General features: G+C 48.2%; 1 protein-coding gene across 1 annotated transcript; it reads right to left on the bottom strand.

Annotated features, from left to right (window-relative positions):
• Positions 1-3,670: 3,670 nt before the first annotated feature.
• Positions 3,671-8,971, bottom strand: LOC113768976. The gene is made up of 2 exons (XM_027313471.1): positions 5,702-8,971; positions 3,671-5,569 (listed from the first exon to the last, which is right to left on the bottom strand). The coding sequence occupies exons 1-2, from the start codon at positions 8,969-8,971 to the stop codon at positions 3,671-3,673; spliced, it is 5,169 nt and encodes a 1,722-aa protein (XP_027169272.1).
• Positions 8,972-15,444: the final 6,473 nt, after the last annotated feature.

Genomic DNA, 15,444 nt, shown 5'->3' with positions numbered 1-15,444 from the left:
GAGCAAGTAATAACGAATGAAGAGGCGATTTTTGGTGGATAAGTAAGCCGACCCAAATCAGTCCTCTCTGAGATGAGGTGAGGTGAATTCGTGTGTCCGAAGTCAACCTTCTTGTCCGAAGTGAATGGCGGGGCTTCTCCCCTGGTATCACTCCGACGATCAAGTTAGTATGAGAACGAGAAAATGCTAGAGTATGAGCAAATGAACAGTGTGCTTACTTGTTGGGAGTGTGTGGGGTATTTATAGAATGAGAGTGGAGGGCAGGACGGAGGTCTTATGCCGGTGGGACCCATGTCCTGCCATTACGGCTCTGCTCCCTGTCAGATGGCCTGACTCTGACACTGTAGCCGCCTGGATAGGGTGACGGGGAGTCCTTTGCAGTAGCCATTAAGTGCAACAGTGCTTTTCAGATAAAGCACACTGGTCCCGGGTGATGTCAGGTGTCCTGACATCATTAGCGTGCAGCTGAGGTGAAGGTGCCGAGGTCACCTACCCGGTAGACTAGGGATTTAGCCGAGCTTAGAGGGATATGCCCGAGACGCGGATGAGATGATGAAGGACGAGGTGAGTTCACCTCGGGCATGAAGGATGGCCGAGGTGAGCCTCCTCAATAAGCCCCCCAAGCCTCGGGAGCTCCGGGCTAGGGGGGTTCCGAGGCTTCCTTGTGTCGAAGTCGTAGAAAGTCGGAGTCCCGAAACTGCCCCGGAAGATGCGGGGACGTGACACGTGGGCGTGTCAGTTGAAGGGACGTGGTCACTGGTAACCGTCGCGTCATGAAGTAGTGGGACGTTTCGTGCAGGGTGTCAGCCGAAAGGACGGGGCATTAATGAGGAGAGAGGGAGGCACGACGTTCTGAGTTCGAACGTGGCCGTCCTTTCGCATTCTTGCCGCCTCTTCATATTCCGCCCAAACCCTTATAAATAGGGGGGCCCCCTCACTGCACTTCTCACACCTTTCATTTTCATTTGAGATTTGCAAGTTCACGAGCGTAGCCGAGGTCAGTTCTTTCAGCCGAGGTCGGTCTAGTAGCCGAGATCAAAGCCGAGGTCATCCACTTCGTCCAACTCCGTAGGCAATAGTAAGTATTCTTCTTCTTTCTTACCTCATCTTTCACCCATGGCCAAAACAGCTAAGACCCACAAAGAAACCGTGACACCGAGTTATCGAACCGAGGTGAGGCCGGATCCTATAGAAGTGACGACGTCCAGCTCTGATGGGTCGATGCCGAGCTCTGGGGAAGGATCCACCGAGGAGGTCCGCGAGGAGGTTGACGTCGAATTGGAGTCATCCGAGATGAGCGATGGTGGCTCCGAAGTGGCCTATGATGAGGAACTCGGCGTCGAGATACCACACGACGAGGACGCACTGGAGCCTGTCGCTCCCGAAGATACATCCAACATCGACTTCGGCAAGATGCCGAAGTTTAGAAGTCGAATCGGAAGAGATAGGGTCGTGAAGGTGATAAACAAGTACCCTTTCCGGTCGGGGTACGAGATCACACCGCCCGGGGTGGATGACTCAGCCGAGAAGCCCCCCATTGGCATGGTGGCCATCTATGTCCAACAGTTGGAGGCCGGGCTGAGGATGCCTACGTCGAGGTTCTTCAGGGATCTGCTCCGTCACTTCGGCGTGAGGATTACCCAACTCGCCCCGAATGCGATCCGCATCATTATTGGGTTCGAGATGCTGTGCCGACATCAGGAGGTGACTCCGTCTGTCGACCTCTTCCGCCGATGCTATACCCTCAAGGCGCACGGGACAGACAAGGGATGGTTCTATGTTGGCAATCGGAACAATGCCATTCCGAAGTTGGTGGTCGGCGCTCCCAGCTCAATCAAGAATTGGAAGCGCGACTACTTCTTTGTGTCCGAGGTGGACTTCCCCAGGGGCTTTTGGTGGAGGCCAATCAAAGCGAAGGCCGATCCCTCTGCTGGGGATGCCAAGGAGGAGGACTTCCAGAAGCTGATGGGGTCGGGACTTCGGATATACAGTCTGGACTACCCCGAAGCCGTGCTGGTTGACGGGGGAATTAGCCGAGCTTTGATCCCTCCTGACAAGACTCCCTTCACCTCCACTAAACTTAAGATACCTTGTAATTTTCTTTCATAGCTTTGATTTCACTTCGGCTAAGGCACATGATAATATTTGCTCTTTGTGCAGTGACCAAATTGTCCGACATCATCACGTCGAGCTCAGGTGCCGAAGTGGCGAAGAGGTCGAAGAGGAAGAGTTCGGGCGAGACATCGGCGCCCCCGCCCAAGAAGAAAACACAAGGGCAGCCTCCCAAGACGTCGGCCAAGGAGACCACCCCCACCACGGCAGCTCAGAGCAGTTCGGCTGCTGCTGCCACAGGGTCCACTTCGGTACCAGAGGGGGTGCCACTAGGGGTGACCACGGCACTTCCACCTCAACATGGCCGAAGCAAACAGCTGAAAGCTCCGGTCAACGCGGTGACGGCGACTTCGCTCTGGAACCGGTACCATAGCCCCCCAGTGTATTCTGGGAAGGATAAGTCTCACTCCGGCGGGCAGTGGTGTCCGGATTGGTCGCTCAAGGTCAACGACCGATGCTCGAATCCTCGGGTCGCCCAAGACCTGGTGATGCAGTCCACTCTGCCAAGAGACTTGGACTTCACAAGGAAGCTGACCCCGGCCGAGATGCTCCAAAGCGTTATGGTGACCACGGCCTCCAGAACAGCCTTTGTGGCCGAGATGGCACATCGGTACTGCGAGTTGCTCGAGGAGCAGGACACCGGCAAGCTGCAAGATCAGATTGTCAAGTTGAAGAAGAAGCTGGTGGTGTCTGAATCTGAGAAATCCGAGCTTCAGAGGCAGCTCAAGGAGGCCGAGGCTAAAGGGGAGGAGGCCGAGATCACAACCAACAGTCTGAGGTCCGCTCTTGAGGAAGAGCAGAAGAGGGCCGAGGAGGCGAAGAAGAATCACGAACAATCCCTTGATAGCGCGAGGACCTCGGCCGTCGAGGATTTCCGGAGGTCCGAGACCTTCATTGGGGATCTCGGCCAGCTGACAAGGCCATCCTTCATGCTGGGCTTCACTTCGGCCATAGACCAGGCCGCAGCTCATCTGCCCTCCGAGGCTTTGGAGTCCTTGAGGAACAGTGCTCACTATAACGAGGACTCCACGGAGCTGTGCGATCGGATGGCCGAAGGCATCCGAGCCGGGAGGAACCTGGCCGAGGTTCAAGACGAGTTCAACAAATGGCTGTCTGAACTCGACGAAGCGTTCGAGGAGGAAAGAGGAGAAGAAGCCGATGTAGGCCTCGGCGAAGGGACGGGTGAAGTGCCTGGAGGGAACATCGGCGAAGAGCATGGAGAAGAGCTTCACCCCGGTGGAGAGGAGGCCGGAGAGAAGGCTGCCCAGGAGGGAGCCGAAAAGGGGAATGGAGCCGAGACAGGGGTCTAGGTTCGTGGGTCTTAAAGGGGTGGCCGAGGTGGAGAGCGCTTAGTAGCACTCCGACCTCGGCCTTGTATTTTTTGTAACGCTCCTTTGTTGAATGAAAGTTTATTTCTTTTCACTTCCGCACTTTAATTTCTTGCTTTGACTTCGTCTGTTTTGACTTCGTCCCTTGCTTGTCCCCCTTTATTTTTTAATAACGTGAAACCGATGTTGAAAAATAACGTAAGATCCGAAGTCATATCTTGATTAAAAATTCAAGCACAATACATTTTGAGGTTCTCGGCGTGCCAAGACCTCGGCACTAGTGAGCCATCTCGGTAGCTCAGTTTACAATATCCCTTGAGGTCAGACTCCACAACTCGGTAAGGGCCTTCCCACTTCGGGCATAGTTTCCCTTGCGGTTCAGCTCGGCTGACTGAGTTTTTCCTCAGAACCAAGTCTCCAGGCTGGAATCGACGGTGCCTGACACGGGCATTGTAGTAGTGTGCCACTGTGCTCTTGTAGGAAGCTATCCGGGCTGAGGCGAGGTCCCTTCGCTCATCGACGAGGTCGAGATCCAACTGCCTTTCTTCGTCGTTAACCTCGGCTGCGAGCCGAGGGCTGGGGGTAAGGATCTCGGCAGGGATGACAGCCTCGGCTCCGTATGTTAAAGAGAAGGGGGTCTCTTGCGTGGCCGACCTCGGCGTGGTCCGATAAGACCAAAGGACACTAGGGAGTTCTTCGACCCAAGATGTTCCAGCTTGGTGTAGTCGAGTCTTGAGGCCATGCAAGAGAGTTCGGTTGAAGTTTTCTGCTTGGCCGTTGGCTTGGGGGTGGCCTACCGAAGTGAAATGTTGTTTGATGCCAAGGTTTGTGCACCAAGTTTTAAAGGGGTTCTCGGCAAATTGCCTCCCATTATCCGAGATGATTACCTGTGGTATGCCGAAGCGGCAGACGATGCATTTCCAAAAGAATTTTTGAATTACCAGCCCGGTGATGGTCCTTAGTGGCTCGGCTTCAACCCATTTGGTGAAGTAATCCACAGCGGTTACCAGGAAGGTATGGCCCCCGACGGCTCTGGGGAAAGGACCTATGATGTCTGTCCCCCATTGCTCGAATGGCCAGGGTGAAGTGATGGGAACCATGAAGTTGGCGGGCTGGTGATACTCGGGCGCGTGGACTTGGCAGGAATGGCAGCCGAGAACGAGGTTCTGGGCGTCTTGTCGAACCGAGGGCCAGAAATATCCAAGAAGCAGAGCCTTCTTGGCTAGCATTCTGTGGCCGACGTGAGCTTCACACAAGCCCTCGTGGATCTCTTGAAGGACGTGGCGTCCTGTCTCGGGAGTGACACACCTCAGCCATGGGCCGAGGTAGGAACGTTTGTACAGCTCTCCATCGCGGAGAGCGTACCGAGCCGCCTTGCGTTGTATTTTTCTCGCCTCGGCTCGGTCTTCAGGGAGGACTCCTTGACCCAAGAAAAGGATGAACGGGGTCATCCATGATTCTTCAGAGTGCACGGGGCAGGCCACCTCTCCCACGTATCCTGGTTCACTCAGGACTTCCACTAAGACAGTTTTGTTGAGGTCAGAGAATGACGTAGAAGCCAGCCGGGATAAGGCGTCGGCTCGCTTATTCTGGGAACGGGGTATTCTTTGGATTTCGAAGGACTCGAAGTACGCCGTGAGTTGGTGTACTTTGGAGAGGTATCGTTGCATGGTCTCATCCTTGGCCTCATACTCACCAAGGACTTGGCGTACGACGAGTTGGGAGTCACTGCGGACGTGGATTTGTTGTGCGCCGAGCCTTCGGGCCAGCTGAAATCCAGCGATTAAGGCCTCGTACTCGGCTTCATTATTGGTGGCTGGGAAGCCAAAGCGGAGGGCGTAAGAGCACACTTCTCCCTGAGGTCCTTCCAGGAGAAGTCCAGCTCCGCTACCGTCCCCATTAGAGGATCCATCCACATACAATGTCCACAGGGATGGGGTGCTCACCCCGGCAAGGGAAAAGGTGGACTCTGGACCTTCCGTGAAGGTGAGCTCGGCCAAGAAGTCGGCTAAGGCTTGAGCTTTTATGGCGGTGCGCGGCTCATACGACAGGTCGTACTCCCCTAACTCGACGGCCCACTTAGTGAGGCGCCCGGAGGCCTCGGGTCGAACCAGTATCTGTCGGAGAGGCTGGTCGGTCCGGACGGATATGGGATGAGCCAAGAAATAGGGCTTCAGCCGCCGAGCGGCGTGAACTAGCCCCAGCACCAGTTTTTCCACCTAAGTGTATCGGGTCTCCGGTCCGCGGAGAGCTCGGCTGACATAGTAGACGGGCACTTGGGTGCCCTCATCCCGGATAAGAACAGCGCTGACGGCCTCATCGGCTGCGGAGAGGTAGAGGTAGAGCTTCTCCTCGGGCCGAGGTGAAGCGAGAGTGGGTAGGTGATGGAGGTATTGCTTCAGTTTGTCGAAAGCAGCCTGGCACTCTTCCGTCCAGGCAAACTGATCAGCCTTCTTGAGCACCTTAAAGAAGGGCAGAGCTTTCTCAGCTGATTGGGACAGGAAGCGATTCAGCGCGGCCAGGCGTCCATTTAGCCGTTGGACTTCTCGGATGTTCCGAGGTGGGGACATGTCCTGAATGGCCTTCACCTTGTCGGGGTTGGCCTCGATTCCCCGGTGGGAAACCAGATACCCCAAGAATTTTCCCGAGGTGACGCCGAAGACGCACTTCTTGGGATTCAGCTTCATCCTCGAGTCTCGCAGGACACCAAAGACTTCCCTCACGTCTGACAGAAAGGATGAAGTGGCGAGGCTTTTAACGAGGATGTCATCCACATAGGCCTCCACATTGCGGCCGATCTGATTCTGGAAGAGTCGGTTGATCAGCCTTTGGTAGGTCGCCCCGGCGTTCTTTAGCCCGAAGGGCATGGTAGTGTAACAATAAGTACCTCGGTCGGTGTAGAACGCCGTTTTCTCTTGGTCCTCCTCACTCATTCCTATTTGATGATACCCTTTGAAGGCATCTAGGAAGCAGAGGATTTCATACCCCATCGCCGCGTCGACGAGGGCGTCTATCCTTGGCAGAGGATAGCAATCTTTGGGGCAGGCCTTGTTGAGGTCGGTGAAGTCGACACACATTCTCCATCCCCCGGTGTCCTTTTTTACCATGACTGGATTGGACAGCCAGGTGGGATATTGGACCTCGTGGATCATCTTGGCCGGCAAGAGCTTGTCGACCTCATCCGATATGGCTTGGCTACGTTCGGGGCCGAAGTGCCTTCGTTTCTGTCGCACAGGTCGGGCCTGCGGGTCAACGTTGAGTTGGTGAGTCATGAGCTCGGGTGGCACTCCGACCACTTCATCCGCGGACCACGCGAAGACGTCTCGGTGGTCTTTGATCAGGGAGATCATTTCTTCTTTCAGGGGTGGGGGGAGTCCCGCCCCTACCTGGACCACTTGGTCAGGTTTCGCTTCATCCACTACCACCAGTTCCACCTCATCCCCGGGCTCCAGCCTGTTGGGCTCTTCTGCCTTCTGAGGGTCGATGCAGTCTATGGAGAGGACCGCTGGCCTCTTTTCTTCTGACCTCGGTGAGGGCCGGGGGGTGACTGCTGCTTGAATGGTGGCGAGGTAGCACTCCCGGGCGGCGCCCACATCGCTGCTTACCTCGGCCACCCCCGCAGATGTTGGGAATTTAAAGCTCAGGTGGTAGGTGGAGTATACGGCTCTCAAGGCATTGAGCGTGGGCCGGCCTATCAGCATATTGTAGGGGGAGTCTGCTTTGACCACCGCAAAACTGACAGGCACAGTTCGGCAGCGTGGATGACGCCCGATTGTTACCATCAGGGTCAACATGCCCTCCGGGTGGACGACGTGTCCCCCGAATCCCACGAGAGGAGTTCTGACAGGAGTGAGTTGCTCCCTGGTCAGCTTCAAACTTTCGAAAGTTCGGTAGTACAAGACGTCTACCGAGCTTCCGGGGTCAACATAGACCTTTTTGACTACGTAGTTGTTGGTGAGGACTTCAATCACAAGAGCCTCGTGATTGCTGGAGGCCGCAGGAACGGGGTCAGCGGGACCGTAGGTGATGACCTCGGACAGCCGAGAGCTCGGCTCGGCCACCTCCATCTCGGCCTGGCGGTAGGTCCGCTTCCGGGAGTTCTGGCTGTCTCCTCCCGTTGGTCCTCCCGCGATGGTGTTGATCACCCCGGCGATGTTGGGGCCGTAGCCCGGTGAGCCATCGCGTGGGGGCTGCTTGTCCTCCCTACGGTCTTCGGGACCTCGGCAATGCATGTTCGTGTCCCGTCGGTCGTCGCGGCGAGGGCCCCGGTTCTCCCGGTGGGAGACGCTTCGGTTGAAGCCTCCATCCTTGCGGACGAATTGCTTCAGGTATCCTTGCCGGATCAAATTTTCGATTTCCCGCTTCAGGTCATTGCAGTCTTCAGTCTCGTGCCCTACATCACGGTGGTAGGCACAGTAGAGGTTCGAGTTCCTCTTATCTCTCCTCCCCGGAATTTCGGGAGGGTTGCGGCCGAGGTGATTCTGCCTCATCACAGCCAGGACGTGGGTCCGGCTCGAATTGAGGGGCGTCAGCTCGGCGTCCGAGGTGGACGATCTGCCTTTCACGATCCGGTCGAAGACACTTCGGCGGTCTCGGGGTTGGTTTGAAGTGCCACTTGGGCCTGGCTCACCTCGGCCAGTGTCTTTCCTCCTCCGGGGATCTTGCCCCGTACGAGATGCTTGGGCTTCTCGCTTCATGCGATTTACATCTTCACTTCGGATTCCCTGGTCCACTCTTTCCCAGAGCTCCCGTAGTGTACGGGGGTATTGCCGATGGATTTCTGTGTTGAAGATCCCTGCCACTAACCCGTTGGTGAAGGCAGCGATAGTTACCTGCTCGTTCTGGTCAGGTATCTGTACATTCTCCTCATTGAACCTTTGGGCGTATGAGCGAAGTGACTCGCCCTTACCCTGTTGCAGGTTCAAGAGGTAAGCTGAAGTCTTTGTTATTGGTCGAGACGACACGAAGCGGTGGATGAACCGGTCTATCAGCTCATCCAGGGAGGAAATGCTCCCTGGTTCTAAACTCCAGAACCACTTCCGGGCGGTCCCGTGTAGGAAGATGGGGAAAGCCCGACAGATCACGGCGTCGGGGACGCAGTAGAGTCGGAATGCGGAGATGAAGGCGCGGAGGTGATCCTCGGGGTCACCTCGGCCGTCATAGGTGTGCAAATTTGGAAGCTTAAAGTTTGGGGGCACCATTTCCCCATTGATGTCATCAGTGAAGGGCGGAGCCCTCATGTAGTCAGTAGCTAGGCCCCCGGGGCGCCGAGGTGGATCCTCGGCGCGTTTCCCTAGCAGTCCTCGGGAAAATGCCCGGGAGATGGAGGCAATCTTAGAGGTCGCCTTGGAGGAGGCGCGCCTGGAGGTACTCCGAGAGAGGCGCCCCTCGTCGGAGTCTTCTCCTGAGGGCACTTCAGGAGACTTCGTCGGCCTTCTCTTGGAAGACTCGGCCTTTTCTTTCCCCTGTCTTTTGAGGTACCTTCCTAGCTCTTCAAAAATGTTAGGGTTGTCTGATACGAACTCGGCCATCTTGGCGATGGCGTCCTCATTATGGGGTTGGGTCCTTTGGGACCCTGGCTCTTCAGAGATGTGCTCTTGCTGGGCTCCCGAGGTCTGCCCAGCCCCAGTTGAGGGAACTCTTCCGCTTCTGGAGCGCGTGGATCTCATTTTTTTTTTTTAGCTATCTCGTTTCCTACAGACGGCGCCAATTGAAGAGGTGATTTTTGGTGGATAGATGGACCGACCTAAATCAGACCTCTCTGAGATGAAGTGAGGGGTATTCTCGTGTCCGAAGTGGATGGCGGGGCTTCTCCCCTGGTATCACTCCGACGATTAAGTTAGTATGAGAACGAGAAAGATAATAGTATATGAGAATGAACAGTGTGTCTTACTTGTTGGGAGTGTGAGGGGTATTTATAGAGTGAGAGTGGATGGCAGGACGGAGGTCTTATGCCGGTGGGACCCATGTCCTGCCATTACGGCTCTGCTCCCTGTCAGATGGCCTGACTCTGACACTGTAGCCGCCCGGACAGGGTGACGGGGAGTCCTTTGCAGTAGCCATTAAGTGCAACAGTGCTTTTCAGATAAAGCACACTGATCCCGGGTGATGTCAGGTGTCCTGACATCATCAGCGTGCAGCTGAGGTGAAGGTGCCGAGGTCACCTGCCCGGTAGACTAGGGATTTAGCCGAGCTTAGGGGATAACCCCGAGACGCGGATGAGCTCTGATGAAGGACGAGGTGAGTTCACCTCGGGCATGAAGGATGGCCGAGGTGAGCATCCTCAGAAGGGGAATTCGAAATAAACTGATCTCACTAATTTCATGCCCGAGGTGAGCATCCTCAGAAGGGGAATTCGAAATAAACTGATCTCACTAATTTTAGTCTTAGCTCATTTAACTTTCATATTGATCCAAAAGGCATGATAGTTGGAGGAAAGCAAGTGATTATACAAGTCCAAAAGTACTTTAAAACAAGTGAAATACAACCTAAGCTTGTGTACTTTTGAGGGGAGTTGGATTTTGAGAGAATTGCAATTTTCAATAGAAACCATTCACTTTTTCATCCATCTTCTCTTGGAGCCAAATCATCGTCTACTTCTAAACTTAATATGGATCGAGCGGTTCTATCAAACGGGAGAAGTGGCGTGTATAGAAGGTTAAAGGCCAACCATGAATACCGACGGGGCTCGAACCTACATGGCAGTACTGTGTTTTTGGCTGCATTATGGCTGGTACAGTTTATACTGGTAAAAATGATAGTGGTCCTTCAGCGCGGCTAAATTTCTCCAGCTCTTGATTCCTGAAAATTGGTTTGTGTACGCGGAAATATAAAGAGTCCAAGTCTAAGGATCCTCCGGCTAGATAATCCACCAAAATTCAAGGTCTTGGTTCTGATAGCAACTTACAGAATGTGGACATAAGTAACGGATCTTTTTCCTTATTTACTGATTGTGATTTTTTTTTTTGCGCTATCAAGAAAATTGCTTCTTTAGAAAAAATTTTTATAAACGCTTCCTGAAAAGCAAAAGCTACCTCATTTTAACAAAAGTTATTCGTAGAAAGAAATTTTAACTTTTAAATCAAAATTTTTATGGCGCAAAAACATTTTCGGATGATATGCATTATTTGTCATAAAAAATATGAAAGAAAATTTACAGAAAAGAGTGAAAAACAACCATCAAGCAAGTGGGATCAAGAGTTTAGTCCAGATTTGGACAGCCCATGTCTTAGATGCTACACATGAGGACACTGCGTACCTTATTGAAACAACAGTCAAGCAAGTGGGATCACACTCTCTCTTTGGACAAAGGAGACAAGGGAATTCAATTGCAAATGATCCTTGCCATGAGGGGTAGCTAGCTCCTTCCTCGACCGGATGGAATGTTGTGGACACTGGATTTGCTTATCTGCTCATCTTTATCCTTAATCTAATAATGAACAAAGATCATAAAATCAATTTTGAGTAATTCATAAAGGAAAATATACATCTAAAATTCACAAAATGCACTAAATATGGATATTGAAGTTGTTATAATTTGCAAAAGATTAGCTTAATATTAAGAGATTAAATGTGTCACGTTGATATTCCGAGTATTTGAGTGTTAAGAGACTAAATACCCCATATTGATATATCAAGGATTTCTAGCCACACTGATAAAATTTTGGACCACTCCACTGATTGCCAACTAATTTTAAGATGGAAGTTTAAATTCTTTATCACTTAAATAATTGCCAACTAAAATAATTATATATGAAGGTAAACTAGTCATACATATGTATGATTTATTCAAGGGTAAGCGTTGTATGGAGCTGCCGAGAACACGAGCCCCCACTGTTTGTAATCTTCTGCTTCCGAGTAGCAAGAGTTGTTTTGGCAGGAAATGTTTGTTTGTGGTGGGGGGGGGGGGGGAAGGGGAAGGAAAGAAAAGGGGAAAAAAAGAATAGAAAAGAAATCAATAGAAAATGTAGGGAAATGGTGGTTGTGGTTGTTCGGTTATGTGATTGAAAGAGATGGTGTTGATGGAACTTAACAGTCTTCTTGTTTGCTTGTGCCATTAAGTTCTGTGGATCTTTCTAACTCGTATTTTTTCTGCCAATGAAAAGAAATAAATGAAAAGGACAATAAGGTGAGATTTAACACAGGAAAAGACAGCAGCTAGAAAGAGAATCTTGGGAAGAAGGAGAATATATTTTTCGTTTGATTGTTATGTACCGAAAGGAAAAACAATGTAACCCGAAATTTCTCTATATTTCAGTTCACTTTTTGTATCCTTGACTTTGTCTTTGTTTTCACGCTGTCACTTGCAGAATGAACTTCATTTTAGGTAAACCGCTCCATTAGCATTTCCGGGAAAGTGCTAATTAGGGTAGGAACAATCTTATCCAACAAACTGGATGAGCAAAATAGATTAAGAGCAGTATGTTGTTTTCTGCTAAAAATCTGACTTTATTAGAAATTGTTACATACTTTTTGGTGTACAGAAAATTCTTTATCCTAACTTTTGAATCAGACCCTACTATCTTTTTTGGCTTTTGTTTAAAATGCTTGGAAACTACTAACATTGCTCCACATAATATGGCACAACTGTGGCACTAAAGCAATGGAGTACATGAATGGGCGAAGGAAAAAAAACTAGTCAATAGCTACTTTAGTTTCATAGTATCATATAGCACATATTGACTAGGTGTACATGAATTAGGATTATACATTTATCTTTGAGATTCAACTATTTAATTCTCTGAGTTTTTGTTTCTATAAGCAATTTCTTGCCCCAAAATAGGTTGAAGGTTTTAATAGTTTGCATCTTCAAATGCATATGTAGTTTATAATCCAAGCGAATATTTGAGTTTGTTATTTTTGTTAGCTCTTCTGAAAGGTCTTCTCCTTCCAGCCAAACTTTTCTTGCAAATCAAAAAAAAATGGGAAAAAAAATTTCCCACGGACTTCATTTTATCTATTCGACCTTTTAAGTTTCATGTATCAAATTTAGGCCTGTCAACGGTCCGGGTCTAGACCCGGATTCGACCCGGATCCATCAATTTTTTACGGGTCCGGGTAGGGATATAATTCCTTTACCCGAACCCGAATCCAAATCCGTTTTGTCAAACAAAAAAACGGGTCGAATACGGAATACATCATTCCGGCCCGTATTTGACCCGTATCCGGATATAAAATAGATATATATATATATATATATATATATATATACCAATAATATATCCCAAATTTATACCCCAAATTTACTTCTATACCCCAAAGGCCCAAACAACTAAATATTATCCACGGACATGCAGAGCCTTTGGCATATACAACACCTGTTGCAAAAGCATGAATCTTACAAAAAGTATTTATCAATGCTAAACATTATATCTAGAAGATGTTAATTAACACATGCAATATAGCCCAGCTAAGACTTTAACCAAGTGACAACATTGAAATAATACTTGTTGGACAAAATTAAATTGACCTTTCTTAATAAAAAAAAGTAGTACTTTTTCTAATTTTGTTGTAAAACAAGTTTTAGCTATTTTTTCGAGTAGACCCGGACCCAGATTCGGATTCGGGTAGACTCGTCGGATCCGGGTCCGGAACATAGAGTAGAAGACCCGTTGGGTAAACGGACCGGATACGGAACCGGTATAGTAGTAACAGGTCCGGGTCCGGAATAATGAATTCCGGCCCGGATTCGACCCGTTGACAGGTTTAATCAAGTTTCCAAGAAAATCTACATCATATGAAAGGAAACCCTCGTTTTAAGTCAAAATTCAGGGATCATAATCTATACATGTTTGGCCAAACTCATGAAAACCAGAACTTGCAGATTAAGTTTTAATACTAGCCAGCCAAGATATATATGGAAAAAAAACTGAAAATTCACATCACATATATACTTCTCATGGGCCTGCATTAGCATCAAGTATGATATTCCCTACCCATGACATGGGATCGTGACTCGTCAAAAACACTCTCCTAAATGACTAGGAGAAGTGGGATTATGGACAACAATGACTTTTCATGTCATATTTACACACTTCATCATCATCAATAAAAAAATATGGCAGAATTCTCTAGACATAAAATGCTTCTGCATGGTATGCTGTTCAGTTGGCAAAAAAAATCGTAGTTTGGTCCACCCTAGTCTCGTCAAATTTTGGGGTCTCATATGCTTTCAACAATTGACATGTCTTTTTTTTTTTTTCTAGTAAATTCGTTTATTTTTCTTATGTATGTGAAAAAGGTTGGCATGAAGTTAGTGCTTTTGCCACATTGTGATTGTATATATAGATGCAAGCTGTGTGATAGTGTGTTAAATTATAGGATTAATAATCACCTATTGATAATAGACGATATATTAATAGTCGTGAGGACTAGTGATCAGGGAGTTGAACTATGGTTCGATCCAGGCTAACAGGTTGGAGATAGGGAAGGAATAGGAGAGTGAGGGGGGAGGTAGGAAAAAAGATGTATGAGGTGCTACATATTTTATGAAAATCAATGCTCAATCAAGAATTTAAAATTAATAGAACAAATGTGGACACGAAATATGACGAGTACATAGACATTATACAATGATTAATGGCATTAACAGATATTTTATCATCAGAATGAAAAACAAAGGACATTGAAGTAACGTTCACAAGATAGTAGGGTTGGGGTTGATAATTGATTAGGTTCTGTGTGTATATCAATCCAAATTAATAGGACACTTTGCAACATCCTTTGCTTCCACGTCAGATGATATGTGGATGCTGATCTGTCAAAAGAAAGAATAATATAAAGCCTAAAGCATTCATTTTCTGATCAGGGGACATCTTGAGTGGAAAGTACAAAGAAGATGAAAAAGAGAAGGAAAAAAATATTAAAGAAGCCAGGATTGGTGATTTTAATAACGCAACGTGTATTCCATCTATGGTTCAGTACTTTCTTATCCTGCATGTTGTCGAGCCTTAATATGGAAATGATCGGTCATTGATTTGCACATTGCAGCTAATCGCAAATACTAGAAGAAGGTTGTGAAATTTTTCTGCAGACTCTCAATTGTCAGGCTTTAAGTTCTGACAAAGAAATGTCAATCTCCATTTTATTGCATTTCCAGAAGACACAAGAACAGTACTTAATATCCTATGCTGCTGATTTGTTACTTCCTTTGTTTTTGTTTCAGATTGGCAATTTCAAAAGACAAGGGTTTATTTAACAATTGTCCTTGGTCGCCAGTTGTCCTTACTCAACTTAGTATTTTTGAAATGGGGAAGATGAACATTCAAATATTCATGAAAATGTGTAAAAATATGAGAGAACAATAATGATTATGATACCATACATATAGCAAATTTCATTAACAGATTGTTTGAAATCGTTCACTATGATTTGATTTACATTACTGCCTTAACGGTAGGTTACGCATGCATTAAAAATTACAGAGATCATGCATTAGAAATTACATATCTGCAATTTAACGTATACAATAAATCCGAAAAAATTAACACCAGATCTGAAAAATACAAGAAATTTCACAATTATTTTCTAATAGATAAATCACTGCAATTCCCTTCCGTGCATGTTAGTAACTAATGTCCTGGTATTAGATTTTTAATTCATCTGTTCGGCAATAATTTTTACGCTCATGATTTGCTTTAATAGACTTTCTGATACCCTTATTCAACTTTGGCGTGATTGCTCTTTTCAACTTCCCTTCACTTTGGATCTTAGCTTAATTTGTCCTGTTTTACTGAACAACTTTGGCTTGTAACAATGAATCTATCACTGTGGATGCAATTTTGATTTGCACAAATGTCACTTGCCAAAATTGGAAGTGCATGAACCATGAATACCAAATCCCTCCAGCCTATCAACTTTCCTTATCTTTGAAATATAAAGCTCGTACCTCGAAATTGCAACTCTATTGTCAAAGATAATTTGTACCAAAACAATTTTGTCGTTGACGTGCAAGAAAATCCAATCTGGCAAGATATAACGGCTTCAGGTGGTGGAATTGAACGTA

The sequence above is a fragment of the Coffea eugenioides genome, chromosome 4 (genome assembly GCF_003713205.1).
Source record: "Coffea eugenioides isolate CCC68of chromosome 4, Ceug_1.0, whole genome shotgun sequence".
In the NCBI taxonomy this organism is placed as follows: domain Eukaryota; kingdom Viridiplantae; phylum Streptophyta; class Magnoliopsida; order Gentianales; family Rubiaceae; genus Coffea; species Coffea eugenioides.
The sequence above is the reverse complement of the archived record's forward strand: the minus strand, read 5'-3'. Positions and strand labels throughout refer to the sequence as shown.